This window comes from Microcebus murinus, chromosome 10, assembly GCF_040939455.1.
Source record: "Microcebus murinus isolate Inina chromosome 10, M.murinus_Inina_mat1.0, whole genome shotgun sequence".
Classification (NCBI taxonomy): domain Eukaryota; kingdom Metazoa; phylum Chordata; class Mammalia; order Primates; family Cheirogaleidae; genus Microcebus; species Microcebus murinus.
The window spans coordinates 61963316-61979685 of record NC_134113.1 but is presented as its reverse complement, the minus strand read 5'-3'; the positions used below and the strand labels follow the sequence as shown (position 1 = coordinate 61979685).

The following is a 16370-nucleotide window of genomic DNA, read 5'->3' as shown; positions in this document are numbered from 1 at the left end:
ATACTTCCTCACCAGACACATCACTCATGAGTTCTCAGCCCCCAAAACCAATCTCTGACCTCCACAAGGCCCTCTGCTTTACCTTCTCTTCTCACCCAAGGGTTCTTGTTCTTACATCCCCCCAACACTGCTCTTAGAACCATGTCCCTCTGCTCAGAGACAGCCAGTCTCATTCCCTTCTGGATCTCTAATGCCCCTTTTTCCCACAGGTGGCAGTGATGACCACAATGCTGTCCAGCCGGTGGTGGCCAAGTACCTGGGGGAGCCTAGGGCTGGGGTCTCGAAGCCCTTCTCGGGGATCCCAGCTCTGTGCTCTCTATGCCTTTACTTACACTGGGACAGATGGCCGGCAGGTGTCTCTGGCTGAAGGGGACAGGTTCCTACTGCTACGAAAGACCAACTCAGATTGGTGGTTGGCAAGGCGCCTGGGAGCACCCTCCACCTCTCGACCCATCTTCGTCCCAGCTGCCTACATGACAGAGGAATCTATTCCTTACCAGAGCCCAGCTACTATCATCCCCAGCCAATCTCTATGGACTCCTGGTGAGTAAGCCCTAATCCCTCCCCCATCACCTTCCTACCTCCCTATTTCCCTCCTTGGGAAGTATTGAGGGGATCTATCTTCCCCACGCTTCTGCTCCCCTTTGTTTTTCTCCATCAGCCTATCCCTCATCCTTACTGTGGTGTCCCCATCTCCTTGCCTCTCCTCCTAGTCCCAAGCCTTCCAGGTCTCGTGTCATTTTCGAAAGCTTCCCTCTGTCCTCCTTGTCTTCCCTGTGGGGCTCCAGGATGAGGGATCCAGCCAAGATCATACCTCTGATCACCTGCCCCCACCCCCATTTCTGTTTCCAGAGCCAAAGTTGTCTCATAGCTCCTTGGAGAAGCCACACCTGTCTCAGGCACTCCCAGGCAGAGGCCAGGCTATATCTGAACAGCCTCCCCCTCTTCCCCTCAAAATGTGTAGAAGTGCCAGTGTTGCTAATTTGAGGCCCAGCCTTCTGAAGCCCACCCAGGAAGCACCAAGTGGAAGATCCCTCTCCCAGGAAGACTTGCCGTCAGAGAGCAATTCCAGCATGGTGAGTCAAAGCTCTTTCTAAGCACAGTCTATAGATACTCACTTTGGGGCCCTGTCTAGGCCCCATGGAGAACAGGACAGACAGCATTCCTACCCTCAAGGGACTTCCCTGGGGGTGACAAATACACAAACAAATAAATAAGATACTTGGTACTGATAAGCACCAGAAAGGAAAGTTCAGGTGGTAGAGAGTGGCTGAGGCATCTCTGAGGTGATGGCTGCCTGGATGAAGAAAGAGGCACCCACAAGCAAACTAGATGAGGACAGCAAGTAGCAAAGGCCCTGAGGGGACAAGGAACCCGGCACAACAGAGGGACTGAGAGAAGCACAACCCTATGCTTTTTCTTTCTTCCTCCTGGTTCTCTGCAGCAGAGGGCAGGGTTTCTCCTGTGTTCTGTCTCACCAGCTAGGTGACCAGCAAGTCCCCTCTGGAGATGTAGCTCCCTGGCTCATCCTCTTCCCTCTCTCTTAGCAGTGGATGGGAAATGGCCCCTCCTCCCCCAAAGAGAGGGGTCTCTCTTTTACCCTGCAGGATGTAAGGGTGGGGCACTCCCCTCACCCCCCCAAAAAAGCCTGTTCCCCTTTCCTGTGGCCCCGGAGTGGGGGTGGGGTAAGGGAGGAGGGAAGTTGGCAACAGGAAGTGAGGAGAAAAGTAAAGCGGACTGCCAGGGAGAGCATTTTTAAAAAGCTGCTGGGGACTGGGGTTTCTGCCCCAGTACCTGCGTCCGCCCAGCCAGGAGCTGGTGGTGAGAAAATGGTGGGGGAGGGAGGAGGAAGCAGTAAGGCAGAGAAGATTGGGAAGGGGCACAGGCAGAACAGCCACCTCCTTCTTCCCCCTTTCTTGGCAGACAGGACCCCAGCCCCTCATGTCAGAGCCCCCTGTATACTGTAACCTGGTGGACCTTCGACGCTGTCCCCGGTCCCCACCCTCGGGCCCTGCATGCCCCCTGCTGCAGAAGCTGGATGCTTGGGAGCAGCACCTGGACCCCAACTCTGGACGCTGCTTCTACATCAATTCACTAACCGGTTGCAAGTCCTGGAAGCCCCCACGCCGTAGTCGTGGCGAGTCGGTGAGACCTTCCCTCCTGCTTGTTCCGCCGTCCCCTCAATCTCCTTCTAAATTCCTACTGAACCCTAAAGGTAGTGTGTTTTCTTTCTGGGGCTCTCAGATCAGAATAAATCAGCAAAATGTGAGCAGAGTGTGGAGAGAGGGTTGAGGTGGCAGCCGGATGTAGCTTTATCTCCCCTTCCTCTAACGCAGAACCCTGGCTCCATGGACCAGACACAGACCCTGAATAGGGACGATGTCCCAAAACCTCAGGCAAAGGGCTCAGGATCTGACACAGGGACCCCGGAACTGCTTGGCCCACAGGTGAGATCCCTCCCACCTCCCAATTACATGCAGAAAAAGCCAGCTTGTTATGACTTTCTCCTTATCCACCACACCCGCTGCCTCTCACCCACATCTGCACCCCTCTTCCTCTTACAGCCAGGGACCTTTAAGTTAAAGGTTCCTCCACCTGCTTCTCCAATCCCTTTCTAGAGTTCACCAGGCTTCCGCCGACGCACCTCCCAGCTTGACCCTTCAGACCAGCGTCCAGCCTTGCAGACGCCTAGACCTCTGCCGCAGCTCCTAGACGACCCCCATGTGAATCTCCCATTTCCTTGTGAATGCCAAGATCCTCCCTGCCCCACCCCCCAATTCCTGCTCCTCAAAAACATCTTCCTCTTTCTGGGTATTCTTTCTTACCCAGTCCTCTTCCCCCAACTTTAAGGGACCTCACTCCTGGGAAACTCTTTAGGGAAAGCCGGGGCCACTGTGGAGGGCATAGGGTGACTTACAGATGCTGCTACTCCCTCTACTTCCCAGGAGGTAGAAAAGTCCGGCCTACTCAACATGACCAAGATTGCCCAAGGGGGGCGCAAGCTCAGGTGAGGAGATCCTGGAATGTACCAGCGTTCTGGGCTGTTAGATTCCCCGTGGTAGGGAGAGAGCCCTCCCCATGTGATTCTAGAATGACCTTTTCACTACCACTGCTGTTCCCCCTCCGTCCCTGCAGGAAGAACTGGGGCCCATCTTGGGTTGTGTTAGCGGGTAACAGCCTCGTGTTCTACAGAGATCCACCGGCGGCTGCACCCTCCTCAGGCTGGGTGAGTGGGGGTGGGGGCTGCCAGAGGGGCTCTTTCCGCTTCAGGGGGGGGCGGGGGAGGAGGGAGTGGGTGGAGGTAGGGAGGGCGGTGTAGAGGAAGGTAGACGAGGGAGGAAGCCTCCCACCTCCTCGCAGCCCACTGGGTGAGAGGGAAGCAGTGAGGCAAACAACATCATGGCCTCAGTTTCTCCCCTAATGCCAGGGGCCAGCGGGTAGCCGGCCAGAAAGTAGCGTGGACCTGCGAGGGGCGGCCCTGGCGCACGGCCGCCACCTGTCAAGCCGCCGCAATGTCCTGCACGTGAGTGCCCTCGTGGGCGTCTCCAAAGCCCCCTGCTGACCGGAGGGATCTCCCGCTTGGCCCCCCTGCTTTCTATGCTCCTCCCTGCTGACCCAAGCCTTTCTCGGTTGGCCCCTCAGATCCGCACGGTCCCTGGCCACGAGTTCCTGCTGCAGTCGGACCACGAGACCGAGCTGCGAGCCTGGCATCGCGCACTGCGGGCGGTCATCGAACGGCTGGTTAGATGGGTGGGAGACCTGGGAGAGGCTCGAGCGGGGGACTTGCCAGGGGAGTGCGGTAGGAGCAATAGGAGTCAGAGGGCGGTGGGGGGCGGGGTGGTCCCAGCGTAGAGCCCTGGCCTGGGATGGGGCTAAGACGTGGAACCCCAGCAGCTGGTTGGGGTCTCCTTGCGTCCAGCTAGGGGTGCAGATTTCTCTCCTCTCTCTTCCAACTTCCAACACGGCCTCCGCCACTCCTCCCCGCCCCTGCCCCTCCCCCGGGTCTAGGATCGGGAGAACCCCCTGGAGCTGCGTCTGTCAGGCTCCGGACCTGCGGAGCTGGGGGAGCTGAGCGCAGGGGAGGATGAAGAAGAGGAGTCGGAACCGGTGTCCAAGCCGCTGCTGCGCCTTAGCAGCCGCCGGAGCTCCAGTAAGGGGCGGGTCGTGGGAGCTGGGCCTGCAGCGCATGGCGGGAGCCCACCGGCCCTCTCCCACTTTGACTCTACCTGCCTCGTACAGGTCGGGGTCCGGAAGGCACTGAGCAGAACCGTGTGCGGAACAAACTAAAGCGGCTTATTGCGAAGAGACCGCCCTTGCAAAGCCTGCAGGAGCGGGGTCTGCTCCGAGGTGAGGTGGGCTGTGCCAGCTGGGGCCTGCTCCTTTGTGCCTGCTCTAGTGTTTTTGCAAGAACGTTTACATCCTAGTGTGGGCATTAGCCCATTTCATGGATGAGAAAACTGCAACAAAGTTCAGAATAGAGCTTCCCAGAAATATTAATAGATCACAGCCTTGTGAGACCACTGCTTTTCCCAGAACTCCAGATTGTCTGGGAGAGGGTTGGGGAGAGGTGTACCTCCTTGCCAGATTCTTTTGGGGGTGGGGTATGGCTCTTTCCCCATTCCCCACGCCTGGCACAGGTAGGCAGAAGGGCTAGCCCTAATTGGGGGTGAAGACGTTGCTGAGAAGAGCTTCTATTGGTGACCCTGGCACTGGCTTCACACCTCACTCTGTGCCTTCCCAGACCAGGTGTTCGGCTGCCAGTTGGAATCACTGTGCCAGCGGGAAGGGGACACGGTGCCCAGCTTTGTGAGGCTCTGCATTGCTGCTGTGGATAAAAGAGGTCATTTTCCCAGAGACCCCAGAATCCCCTTCTAACAGGCCACGGCCTAGAATCTTCACCTCCCCCATCCTACTCTTCCTACTGCTTTTTTTCTCTCCACTCTCCAATGCCTCACCACACTTACTTTATTTATTTATTTTATTTTTTATTTTTTTTGAGAAAGAGTCTCGCTTTGTGGCCCAGGCTAGAGTGAGTGCCGTGGCGTCAGCCTAACTCACAGCAACCTCAAACTCCTGGGCTCAAGCAATCCTCCTGCCTCAGCCTCCCACATAGCTGGGACTACAGGCATGTGCCACCATGACTGGCTGATTTTTTCTCTATATATTAATTGGCCAATTAATTTCTTTCTATTTATAGTAGAGACGGGGTCTTGCTCTTGCTCAGTCTGGTTTCGAACTACTGACCTTGAGCGATCCACCTGCCTTGGCCTCCCAGAGTGCTAGGATTACAGGCATGAGCCACTGAGCCCGGCCCACACTCACTTTAGAACAGCAGTTCTTATCTTCTCCCTGCCTCATCTCTTAGGTCTAGATGTGGATGGCATTTACCGGGTGAGTGGGAACTTGGCAGTGGTCCAGAAACTTCGCTTTCTGGTGGACAGAGGTGAGAAGGCTTGTGGGCAAGTAGTAGTACTAAGAACTGCGTGCCTCGGAACCATGGGGGGGTGGTGAGTGAGGAAGCGGGCAGAACGGGGAGGCCTTCTGGCTAGAACTGCATGTCTTAGCTCCTGGTCTCTCCTCATACATGTTGTAGAGCGGGCAGTCACCTCTGATGGGAGGTACGTGTTCCCAGAGCAGCCAGGACAAGGTACTTACATGGAAAGCCCCTCAGACCCCTAAGTCTTCCCCATGCCTTCCTTGCTCCCCATGGATTCCCCCATGTCCCGCTCCTGGGAGGGTTGTCCCCATCCTCATCTTTGCTGTCTTGCCCCACTGTGAACACTCCAGGCATTCCTATGGTCTGCCTTGACTGGATTTCTCCAGAACCCCTGATCTCTCAGTCTCTGGCCCTCATGAGTCCTGAATCTCCCTCTACCTCTTTCTCCCTCCAGAAGGCCGGTTAGATTTGGACAGTGCTGAGTGGGATGACATTCATGTGGTCACTGGAGCCCTGAAACTTTTTCTCCGCGAGCTGCCCCAGCCTCTGGTGCCCCCACTGCTCCTGCCCCATTTTCGTGCTGCCCTTGGTAAGAGTTGGGAGGCTTGGGCAGCATCCTTGATAGGGGGACACAAGTGGTAAAGAATAGAATAGAGGTTCCCTTACACTCTCCTGTCCCATCCTGACCACAGAGATGGAAAATAACTTTCAACTCATGTGCCAACTCATTTTTTGTGAATGTTCAGAGAGTTGAAAAGAATTCTGAGGCTACAGCTGGGCTATGTGTAAAAGAAAGCTGTAATAGATTAATGATGTCTTCCATGAGTTTGGGAAAGCATAGTGAATTTACCCACCCTGTCCTAGCACCTTCCCTAACCTCACTCCCATGCCTTTCCCATCACTCTCTCTCTCTCTCTAGCACTCTCCGAATCAGAACAGTGCCTCTCTCAGATACAAGAATTGATAGGCTCCATGCCAAAGGCCAACTGTGACACTCTGCGGTACCTCCTGGAGCATTTATGCAGGTCAGGAAGACTGAGCATCATTGTGCTGTTGGGGGAGGATGAGGTGGGCATGGGGCAGGGACTCTGTTTAGGGGGAGTAAAGGAAAGGAAAGCACCTAAATTTAGTGGGCAGTTGAGACAGGTAACCTCTGTGCAGAAGGCATGTTACTGGATCAGAGCCTTTGGATAGGTCAACATCAGATGGGAAAATGGAACCAAGACAAGCCCATGGATGTTTTGAGAGAAATAAGGGAAATCTTACCTCTCCCTTCCCTCTGCCTCTTTCCCTCATCCCACTGGAGCAGCGGTGATGGCTTGTTTAGCTGGGCAGGGCCTGGGCAGTGACTGCTGAGAGGGCATGGCCATGTAAATTAAAGCCTCCCAAACTGTGAAAAGACAGGACTCTTGGGAAAGTCCTCTGAAGCTGTATAGAGGCAGTTGTATCCTAGCTGTATCTTCAGGTTGTATCCTGAAGGTTTCTCCACTGGTCCATCTCCAGTCCTCCTAGGCTCTGTTCTTGGTTTCTTTCAGTCACCACATGGAGGGATGCCAGAGTGAACAACTCCCCACTCAAACCTTTGAAGGGTTAGATTGATTCGAAGTGGCAAGCTGCTGCCTTATGTCCCTTTCCCTTGGCTTTTGCCCACAGGGTGATAGCACACTCAGATAAGAATCGCATGACTCCCCACAACCTGGGAATTGTGTTTGGACCAACCCTGTTTCGGCCAGAGCAGGAGACAGCAGACCCAGCAGCCCATGCCCTCTACCCCGGGCAGCTAGTCCAGCTGATGCTCAGCAACTTCACCAGCCTCTTCCCTTGATATGGGCAAGGAAGAAGAGAACATGCATTTCTAATGATCTCCATTGGTGGTGATGTGTTCTGTTTTGAGGGCATCCCCTTAAATCCTGTGTCTCCTAGATGACTGTCTCTATCTTTGTGAGTCTGTCCTGAGGGCTTGGAATGGGGTGAGAGAGCTTCTCTAAAGAGGAAAGCAAGTGGATTAACCCCTACTTCTCTTTTTATTCACTATTATCACTCTTCCCCAAGAGAGTACTATGTAAAGCAGCATTATTTCTGATGCAGTTCCTTTATTAATAGGAAACAGTGTCATGATCAAATTCATCCTCAAAACATGTACAGACTATATACAGCCACCAGTCCAACCTCCCATCCCTGGGGCATCTTGTGCAGGGGGCTGCAGCTTCTCCCCCTGATTCCCTGGAGGGATGGAAGCCCCTTAGGAAAATCAGATCTGCAATGGATAAGGTTCCCCACTCTTTAGGCACTAGAGTTGAGGAATTGTGTCTCCCCAGGCAGGGATCTCAGTAAAACACTCATGTTGCCCACAGCCATGTTGGGGGGCCCTGAGAGAGGTGGGGTGTGTTCAGAGCTGCCCCCCTGATCATGGGAATGGGGAGGACTCAGCCCCTGGGCCTCATCCAGAATAGCCACAAAGTCCAGCTGAGTGTTATCAAGATCAAGAGAGTCCAGAGGGTTACATACCTGCCCTTCGGGAGGTGGGTACAAGGCAGGACCCCCTCCTAGCCTGCCCACCTCAGGATGGCCACAGCTGGGGTTGGTGCCCCCCACCTTGAGGGGCCCATAGCAAGTGGGCAGTGGGGGCAGAAGTCGGGGTGGTGCTGCTGCCCTGTGGGAAGCCCTGTTTGCCCCCACCACAAAATTTTCATGGCATGGTGAAGGGGTGGGATAGGAGCCTGACTTGTGATTGGGTAAGTTGGGTGCAAAGCCAGGTCCATATGTGGTCACTGGGGCTTTAGCAGGGTTTGGGTTTGGGCTAACCTGGGAACCCCCCAGGAATTTGGGACTCTGGTAGGGAGGTTCCTGGACTGGAGCATCTCCCCTGCCCCCAGCCTCCCACAGCAGCTCCTGTTGAGACTGGACGTAATTACACACACGCTGAGCCTTGAGCTGTCCTGTGGAATGAGCGGGGGAATCAAAATCCAGGCCAGGCCTGGGCTCTGAAGGAAGATAATCAGGGGGTGGCTGGGTATAGGGGCCTGGCTGGGGATATTGGGTAGGAGGGGGCTGGGGGTAGTGGGAGAACAGAGGCTGTGGGCGTGGAGGCCCCTCATTGGGGTGGGCATTGAGGCAGGCTGCCAGTCCTGTCGAGTCAGACCCCACTGGGCACCCCTGTTCCGGCTTGACCTGCACTTGTCCATAATGTTCAAGTCGAGGACACTGGCTATAGGCTCCACCTGGAGCCTTGGGGCCTGGGTACAGCCCAGAGTGGGAAGGGAACTCACCCCATGTTTCTGGTGTGGCATCAGGATATGAGATCTGCTGGGGACAGGGGTTGGGACTGTAGTTGGTGGGTGGACCAGGCCCAAGAGGCAGGGAGCCTGGACCCCTAGCTCCATAAGGTTCAGCTGCTGCCTCCTCAAGTCCCCCATATCCCAGAGTATCAGCAGGTGGAAAGTCCATATAGGGGTTCAGACCACTGCCCATCATGGAGGTCCCAACCTCTGGCTCCTCCCGTAGCCCTCTAGTGTCCATGGCAACATTCTCAGTGATACTGGGGGGCTGTGGTGAATAGACAGAGGTTGGGAGGTGGGGATCAAGGTTCCTTCCTCCGCCTGCCGCAGTCAGGGAAGTGTGAACACAGCCTAGGCTCTTGAACCGCTGGACTCTGGCTGGAGCAGGGCGGTCAGCAGCCCGGGCTGGGTCACTGGCCCTCCGGGTGACCCCTGCATTGGGGTTGTATCCTGGATATTCAGCTCGGCTTCTCCAAGGAGGTGCAGGAAGACCCCCCATCTGATCCAGGCTGGGTGCTACAGTGGGTGGGGTACCACCCCCTCTGGCTGAGGCATATCTTGCCCGGAGCAGGTAGTGCTGGGCAGGTGCGAGGCCAGGCAAGGAGGGTGCGCCATTCTCTGGTGGGGAGCCTGGGGGAAAAGGAGAGGCCAGGGAGGAGCGGCGGCTGACAGTATAAGCAGAACTGATGCTGCTGGAGCTGCTGCTGCGGCGGTCAAGGGACACTGGGGGGCCCAGACGGCGGGATACAGGGGTGCCTGCAAGTGACAGGGAGAAAAGGAGAAAAGGCAGGGTGGTTAGGGAGCCCCCTGAATCTCACCCTGCCTTCCCCATGTGACAGACATAAGTTTTTTATCCCCAACCACTTGGTTCTGTCTTGAAACTTCTCCCATGCCTATTCCACTTCTGGTTACCAGAACAGCAGTGAGCAGTCACACAGGTTGTATGCTGCACAACCCTAGGGACTAGCTTTCACATCACAGACTTTGTATACTTGTATAACACAAGACACAATGGAAAGTGTCTTGAGGAAGAGGGACCTATTTTAATTGTACAAAGGTGCCATATGGCAGCCCTGAAGGGTGACCTCCTCCACCCAACCTCAGGGCAGGTCCATATCTCACCCCAGCAACACCTCCCACACCCAGGTCTCACCAGTGTGGGACAAGCTGGGCAGTTTGAGACCCCGGGTCCCTATTGGCCGAAGTTGATGCAGCTGGTCCAGCCTGAGGTTCTCAAGGCGGTGAAGTGTAGACAGACCAGTGCCGGCAATGCAAGGCCCCTCGTCCAAGCTGGACAGGTCCTCAGTGCTGCCCCCTGCATTGCCAGTCATTTCTACACCACTGTCTGTGTTGGCTGCGCTGCCTGCCGGGGAGTGGTCACTGCTGCAAGACGACTGGGCCCCAGGGCTTGGCTGTGGCTTCTGTGGAGAAGATGAGGGCTGAGGGCAGCACCCTTTCCCCACAGCTCCCTCCACCTGGGGAGTGGCTGAAGCCACAGTCCTAGTGACTGCTGGGGCCAAGGGGAGGCTTATAAGCATAGAGAGGGCTGAGCAGGTGGGGGGGGGCAAACTGGAAGAGAGATGTTAATGAGAAGGGCCAAGGTTAGAGCACAGACTGGGCTCAAATTCTTGCTCTTAGTTCTATGACCTTGAGCAATTTCTCTATGCCTGAGTTTCCTCATCTGAAAATAGGAAGAATGAGTCATTTTCTCATGAGGTTGTTGTGAGGAGTACATGAAATCATGCATGTAAAAGGCTTGGAACAATATTTTAAGTGCTATTTAATATTTAAGAAAGAGTTTGTTGAACCTATTAAATAATTAATGGCACTAAAATCCCTAGATTTTGAGTAGCCCAAGGAACAACACTAGGATGAGAGATAGGAAGACTGGCTACAAAAGAGTGCTTAACGTATAAGGAGATGGATGGGTTGGGAAGGAACTAGAAAGATGTCTGCAAGGCAGGCTGGGTATGGAGGCAGGGGGTTGTCCGGGCTATCTCACCACGACACCCTCCGGCACGGCCAATCTGCTCTCCTCCCTGATGGGGCCTCCTTCCAGCTCCCTCTTGGGCTCCACTGTGGAAAGGGACTGTACCCGGGGCAGAGGGCCATCCCCACGGTGCCGCTTGGTCACATGAGCATCAGGACCATGTACTGTCTTGACATGTTTTCGGAGCGAGCTGGGATCTGTGTAGCGTTTGGTGCAGCCAGGGAGCTTACACACATATGGCTTCTGTTGAGCAGAGAGGGAAGACAGAAAGCAAAGCAATCAAAGCAGAGAATGCAGAAGGAATGGGAAAGAGCACTGGGGACGAGGGGGGTAAGGGAGGAACACACACTGCTCAAGGAAGGAAGGAAGGTGGGGGCCCATGGGAGGGAGTAAAAGATAGAGAGAGGGATTAGGAGAGGAGTAGGAAAATTGACAGCCTAGGCCTGGGAAAAATGAGGAGGTGAACCCAGGGCTGTGAGGCTCCATAGATTCAGGGATTGGGGGGGTCAGGAGTCTCCTCCAGACTAGGTCTATTTTAGGTTAGCTCTTTGGCTGGTTAGAGGTAGGAGGAGGAGTGGTGAGTGGAAATTCTTGGTTCCAGGAGGGCCTTCTCTGGGTGAATTATATGGGAAAGGGGAACTCACCTCTGTGGAGTGGGTGCTGGGCTAAGGGAGTTCTTATGGGGTAATCTCCCGGGCAGGTGGCTTCTCAAGTGGGGAGGGTCTCTTAGTTGGGGCATTCACCTCATTGGAGTGGGTCCGATTCTGGTGCTTGGCTCTGTCACTGGCATTGCTGAAGGCTTTACTGCAGCCCTCGTGCTCACACATGTATGGCTTCTCACCCGTGTGTGACCGCAGGTGCGTCTTCAGGTTTTCAAGGCGTGAGTATGACTTCCGGCACCCTTCAAACTGGAGGACGTGTAGGGGTCAAAGGACAGCTCTCAGATAGAAGGATGCGGAGATTAAAGGAAACTTAAATCTTCACAGGGACATACATCAGAGAATATAACTCAAGACGGGAGGGCATTGGGGCTTCAGGAGAATTCCAAAAATTAATGGATAAGGGCAGGCAAGAGTTGAGGGAGGGGAAGGAGCTGGAGGCACTCTGCCTTTGGAGACATGGAGATTAGGCAAAAAGCATCTCCTCATCAAGCTACAGCAGATCTCCCTGTATGGGAATCTTAGACTGTCCTAGGATGGGGTCTTCCCAGGGAACAGGCTTATGAAGATGTCTTATGTCCTTGGTGTAGGGCTTACCTATTAGGCAGAGTAGTAGGCACAGTACTGAGGGCTCATAATATTAATACATTTTGGGGGGGACAGAGTCTCGATCTGTCACCATGGTTGGAGTCCAGTGGCATCATCATAGCTCATTGGAACCTCAAATTCCTGGGCTCAAGTGATCCTCTTGCCTCAATCTCCAAGTAGTTGGGACTGTGGGCACATGCCACCATGCCCAGCTAATTTTTGTATTTTTAGTAGAGACACGTTCTTGCTTTTGCTCAGACTGGTCTGAAACTCCTGAGCTCAAGAGATCCTTCCACCTCGGCCCCCCAGAGTGCTAGGATTACAGGCGTGAGCCACTGCACCTGCCCAACAGTTCATAATATTTTAAGGGGCCCACAAACATGTTTTAATTACTTTTAAAATCAAGGGGGGAGGCCGGGCGCGGTGGCTCACGCCTGTAATCCTAGCTCTCTGGGAGGCCGAGGCGGGCGGATTGCTCGAGGTCAGGAGTTCGAAACCAGCCTGAGCAAGAGCGAGACCCCGTCTCTACTATAAATAGAAAGAAATTAATTGGCCAACTAAAAATATATATACAAAAAATTAGCCGGGCATGGTGGCGAATGCCTGTAGTCCCAGCTACTCGGGAGGCTGAGGCAGCAGGATTGCTTGAGCCCAGGAGTTTGAGGTTGCTGTGAGCTAGGCTGACGCCACGGCACTCACTCTAGCCTGGCCAACAAAGCGAGACTCTGTCTCAAAAAAAAAAAAAAAAAAAAAAAAAAAATCAAGGGGGGAAAGTGAGCTTTTCTGTCTAAGAAAATGTTTTAATATATACCAGTATGTTCATCTTTATGCTAACACAGCCATAAAAATATAATTGTTTATGGAGGAAGGGACCTACAGAGGCAAAATTCTGCTGTGCCCTACCTTGATGGGGAGTCCCTACTTAGGGAGAGACTGTGGGCTTGGGAAGTGGGTGCCTTACCGTGCACTTGTGTGGTTTCTCGCCTGTGTGTCTGCGCATGTGCACCACCAGCATGTACTGGGCTTTGAAGGGCCTCAGCTCCCTGGAGCAGCCCCCCCAATGGCACACAAACTCCTTCCGCTCCCCATGGATGTGCTCACTGTTGATGTGCTGAGGGAGAAGATGCAGAGGCTCTCCAAGGGCTCCCCTGTGCCCCAGAGACCCAGAACAGACCTCCCCTCAACCCCCTAGTCCTCCTCCATGGCCCACCTCATGGAGGAAGAAGAGGCAGGAAGAACATCATATCCCACATCTCAATTCTTCCAGCTCTCTAAGGCAAACTACAGCTCATTCTGCCTACTCTACTGAGCATTCAACCTCAGGTTCCTCTGACCTGCCCTGAGCCAGATTCCACAATTTCCCACTCAGAATCTCCTACAGGCTCCAGCTAGCCATTCCCTAGGGCTCACGTGCACCAGCTGCTCCTGGGAGTCAAATTCCTGGCTGCATCCATCCCAGCGGCAGTCAGTCTCATACACAGATTCAGGCTCAGGCTTCTCCTCTCTCTCGAGATCCTCTCGCCCATCCAGCATCCCCAACAGGGGATCCTAGGGCAGGAGGGGCAATCTTAGAGTCACTTGGGTGACAGTTTTTGTTTTGCTCAGGTCCCAAAGGTAAAGCCCCCACCCATCCCCTTACCTGTGTGCCAGTGGAGTTGGGGCTGGACATATCGCCTTCCAAGGGCTCCTCCGGGCACTTGCCAACCAGCATGTCCAGCTCAGACTTCAGCTTCCCCAGGGAAAGAGGTGAGGGTTATAAGGGTAGAAGTGGGCAGAGGGAAGTGGGAGCTGAGCCAGGTGTTCCTGCCCTAAGTGCCCACTGAAGCAGCTGGAATCCCTGGGTTTGGAAGGGACTTCCTCCTCAGACTGGTGAATGAGATGAGCAAAAGGTGGGATCCCATTTGGTAGCATCTGATTCAACCCAGGGAGTGAACCCAGCACCCACCCCTCTACTTTTCTGGTACCAGAATTTTTATATCCCTGTCCTTCCTTTCCCCTACAAAGTCTACCACCCACCCACCCTGAGCTGAGGGAAATCAGCAGCATAGAGACTCTCACCTGGCAAGTTGGGAGGGGTCCCCGGGTCTGAGGATGAGGCATCATCCCACTCCGGGCAGAGTCATGGGGACCACAGGGTTGGATCCCGAAGGAAGGTGAGGTCCCTTTTTGGTGATTCATCTGGGGTGGGAATCCCAGAGATGGGCTGAGGAGAAGGAGAGGAGGCAGTTACTTAAGATATCAAAAGGCCTCCAATGGTCTTGGAAGGTTTCTGGAAGACCTGGTATTTAAAGTGGTTGAGGCAGTCCCAGGGAAGTATTGAGGAGGGTTTCAATGCCTTTTAAATGATAAGGATTCAAATTGGGCCAGGTGGTTTGAAGGGCTGGAGGCTTCTAATGGGTTTTGGTAGGGGTTTCAGGGGCCTCTTAGCTGGGGCTGCCTGCACCTCATGGTGCCAATGGAGAGATGGCCATAAGAGCCTCCTGGAGACGTGCAGCGTGAGTTGATGAAAGCCACAAGGGAGCTGGGCGAGGTGCGAATAACTGTCTGCAGGTCCAGGCTGGCATCCGACAGAGGTGAAATGGAAAGTGCCCGCTTCTTGGTTAACTTGACTCCACTCCGGGGAGGGGGAAAGAGTGGGCCTGGGGCAGGAGACAGGGTAGATAGATATGGTAAAGGGGTATTTCTTTCCATGCACCCAACTTGTGGGTTCCGAGTCCTGGCAAAGAAAAAATGATAAACTTAACTTTGCTTTGCCCAGCTAATCCCATGTGTGACCTCTTGATCTTGATGGTGCTCTGACCCCTCACATCTCTAAGCATTTCCTCCTCCAAGTTAGATCCCCAGCCCTCCCACTGTCTCCTTCACAACAAGTTCCAGAGGGGCAGAGAAGGAAGAGGCGTTGCTTGAGGCCTCACCCTCAGTGCAGCTGTTGGTCTCTCTGGCTGGCCCATAACTGTGGGGGCCGGACATGAGGTTGGCTTGGTGGCAGAAGGGCAGACCAGACAGTCCTAGAAAAGAGAGACAGCTAGAATGGGGGATGAGTACAGAGGACACATAGGCCTCACCTTATAACCCCAGGCAAGACCTGATCCCAGATTCCAAGCCCATATGATAGGGGGCCTCAAATCCTCTTGCAGATGGGAAACTGGCACAGGGTGGAGCTGGGAGAGAGATGTGCCAAGTTCTCAGGGCCCAGCGACTGATATACACACTGACCTTCTGTCCCCATGCTGGGGGCTCCCTGACTGGGGAGGGGCCGGACACAGCAGGGCTCGCCATAGCTACTGACTGGTGGTGGGGTCATCGAGTTGAACATGTTGTCTCAAAGGAGGGTGTGGGGACACTGAAGAAGGGGAAGGTAGATCTGCAAGTTACAAAGGTGGAGGGAAATAGGGAAGGTCAGATGACAATCTCAGGCACAGAACCCTGAGCAGAACTTCCTCCCCTGTGCTCCCAACCCCTCTAAGACACCTGCCATAGAAATCAGGTTGAACAGAGAGCATCACTCAGCCAAGGAGTAGGTAAGGAGAAACGCCACAAAGAGGCAGAGGTGGTCTAGTCTTGTAGTCTTGGGAATCTTTTGGGAAACTGGGCAGGAGTTTTCCTGGGTGGGGTGTGTATGTGTGTGTGTTAGGGGAGAGGGAGGTGTTATGGACAAATTGTGCCTATATAAGTTTCAAATGATTTCAGTGCCATAGACCTTCTATTTCTTCCTCTAACCATGCTGGCTTTGAGGAGTGAGATGGGAGAAACTCATCCGGTGGTTCTGACTTCAAGCACTGGGCTCCTTTCCCTTTCCTTCACTTGCCCCTGCCCAGGGACAGCCGTGTACAATCTCCCTAGTGTACAGCAGAGGGAGCACTCGCCACAGCCCACAGAGAGGCCGGTGGGGCCAGAAGGGAGTATGAACGATCTGCCCTCCTCTTTTAGGCACAAAACTGTATGGAGGAGGGGGAAAGGTTTCTGAGGGGAGTCTCCCAAGTTAGTTGGGTACAAAGGATGAAATAGGGAAGGCTGGTGTTATTCTGAGGCGGTTTCAATCCCGGCCCACCTATCCCTGTTGGCCTGTTTTTGGAGACCAGGAAAGGGACTGTAAAGGAAGGCTTTGAAAGAGTGAAAAAACATAGTCACCCTCCATTAGAAAGGAGTAGCGAGGAAGGAGAGAGTGCTGCTGTCCCTTTCCCTTCTCAAACTCCAATTTTTAATCCACCCCGGGTTTTCCGGTCTCCCGGGACTGAGGGTGGGGTGGGGCGCGGTGGGGTGTAGAACAGCCAGGAGCGGGCCGGCGGGCGCGGTGGGTGATCCCGGGATGCTGGGATTTAGGGTGAGGGCGGAGTAAGATGGGGAGCGGAACCTGGACCCCGCGACCCAGCCCGAGCCCCGCAGCCTGGGCTGTACCCTCCCTTACTGTCCCTTCC

At 54.4% G+C, this 16370-nt stretch overlaps 2 protein-coding genes across 5 annotated transcripts; one reads left to right on the top strand and one right to left on the bottom strand.

The window, feature by feature from the left end:
• Positions 1 to 7361, top strand: ARHGAP9 (Rho GTPase activating protein 9). 4 transcript variants are annotated; one of them, XM_020287507.2, is made up of 17 exons: positions 1 to 543; positions 853 to 1076; positions 1924 to 2145; positions 2337 to 2447; positions 2619 to 2723; positions 2946 to 3007; positions 3136 to 3226; positions 3428 to 3523; positions 3643 to 3741; positions 4009 to 4150; positions 4240 to 4347; positions 4742 to 4840; positions 5366 to 5443; positions 5594 to 5647; positions 5892 to 6026; positions 6357 to 6462; positions 7091 to 7361. In XM_020287507.2, exons 1-17 carry the CDS (start codon positions 219 to 221, stop codon positions 7260 to 7262), a joined length of 2229 nt encoding a protein of 742 aa, XP_020143096.2. In that variant the 5' UTR covers positions 1 to 218; the 3' UTR covers positions 7263 to 7361. The 4 variants fall into 4 exon arrangements, with proteins under 4 accessions (XP_020143096.2, XP_012632544.1, XP_075863545.1 ...); XM_012777090.3 differs by having other exon boundaries at positions 487 to 543; positions 965 to 1076; XM_076007430.1 differs by lacking the exons at positions 1 to 543; positions 853 to 1076 and adding an exon at positions 1545 to 1610.
• Positions 7362 to 7531: 170 nt separating this feature from the next.
• On the bottom strand, positions 7532 to 15310 carry GLI1 (GLI family zinc finger 1). Its single transcript, XM_012777067.3, has 11 exons — positions 15169 to 15310; positions 14868 to 14960; positions 14396 to 14591; positions 14011 to 14155; positions 13592 to 13681; positions 13363 to 13500; positions 12914 to 13063; positions 11449 to 11613; positions 10718 to 10948; positions 9869 to 10136; positions 7532 to 9471 (listed from the first exon to the last, which is right to left on the bottom strand). Exons 1-11 carry the CDS (start codon positions 15266 to 15268, stop codon positions 7721 to 7723), a joined length of 3327 nt encoding a protein of 1108 aa, XP_012632521.1. The 5' UTR covers positions 15269 to 15310; the 3' UTR covers positions 7532 to 7720.
• Between the last annotated feature and the right edge of the window lie 1060 nt (positions 15311 to 16370).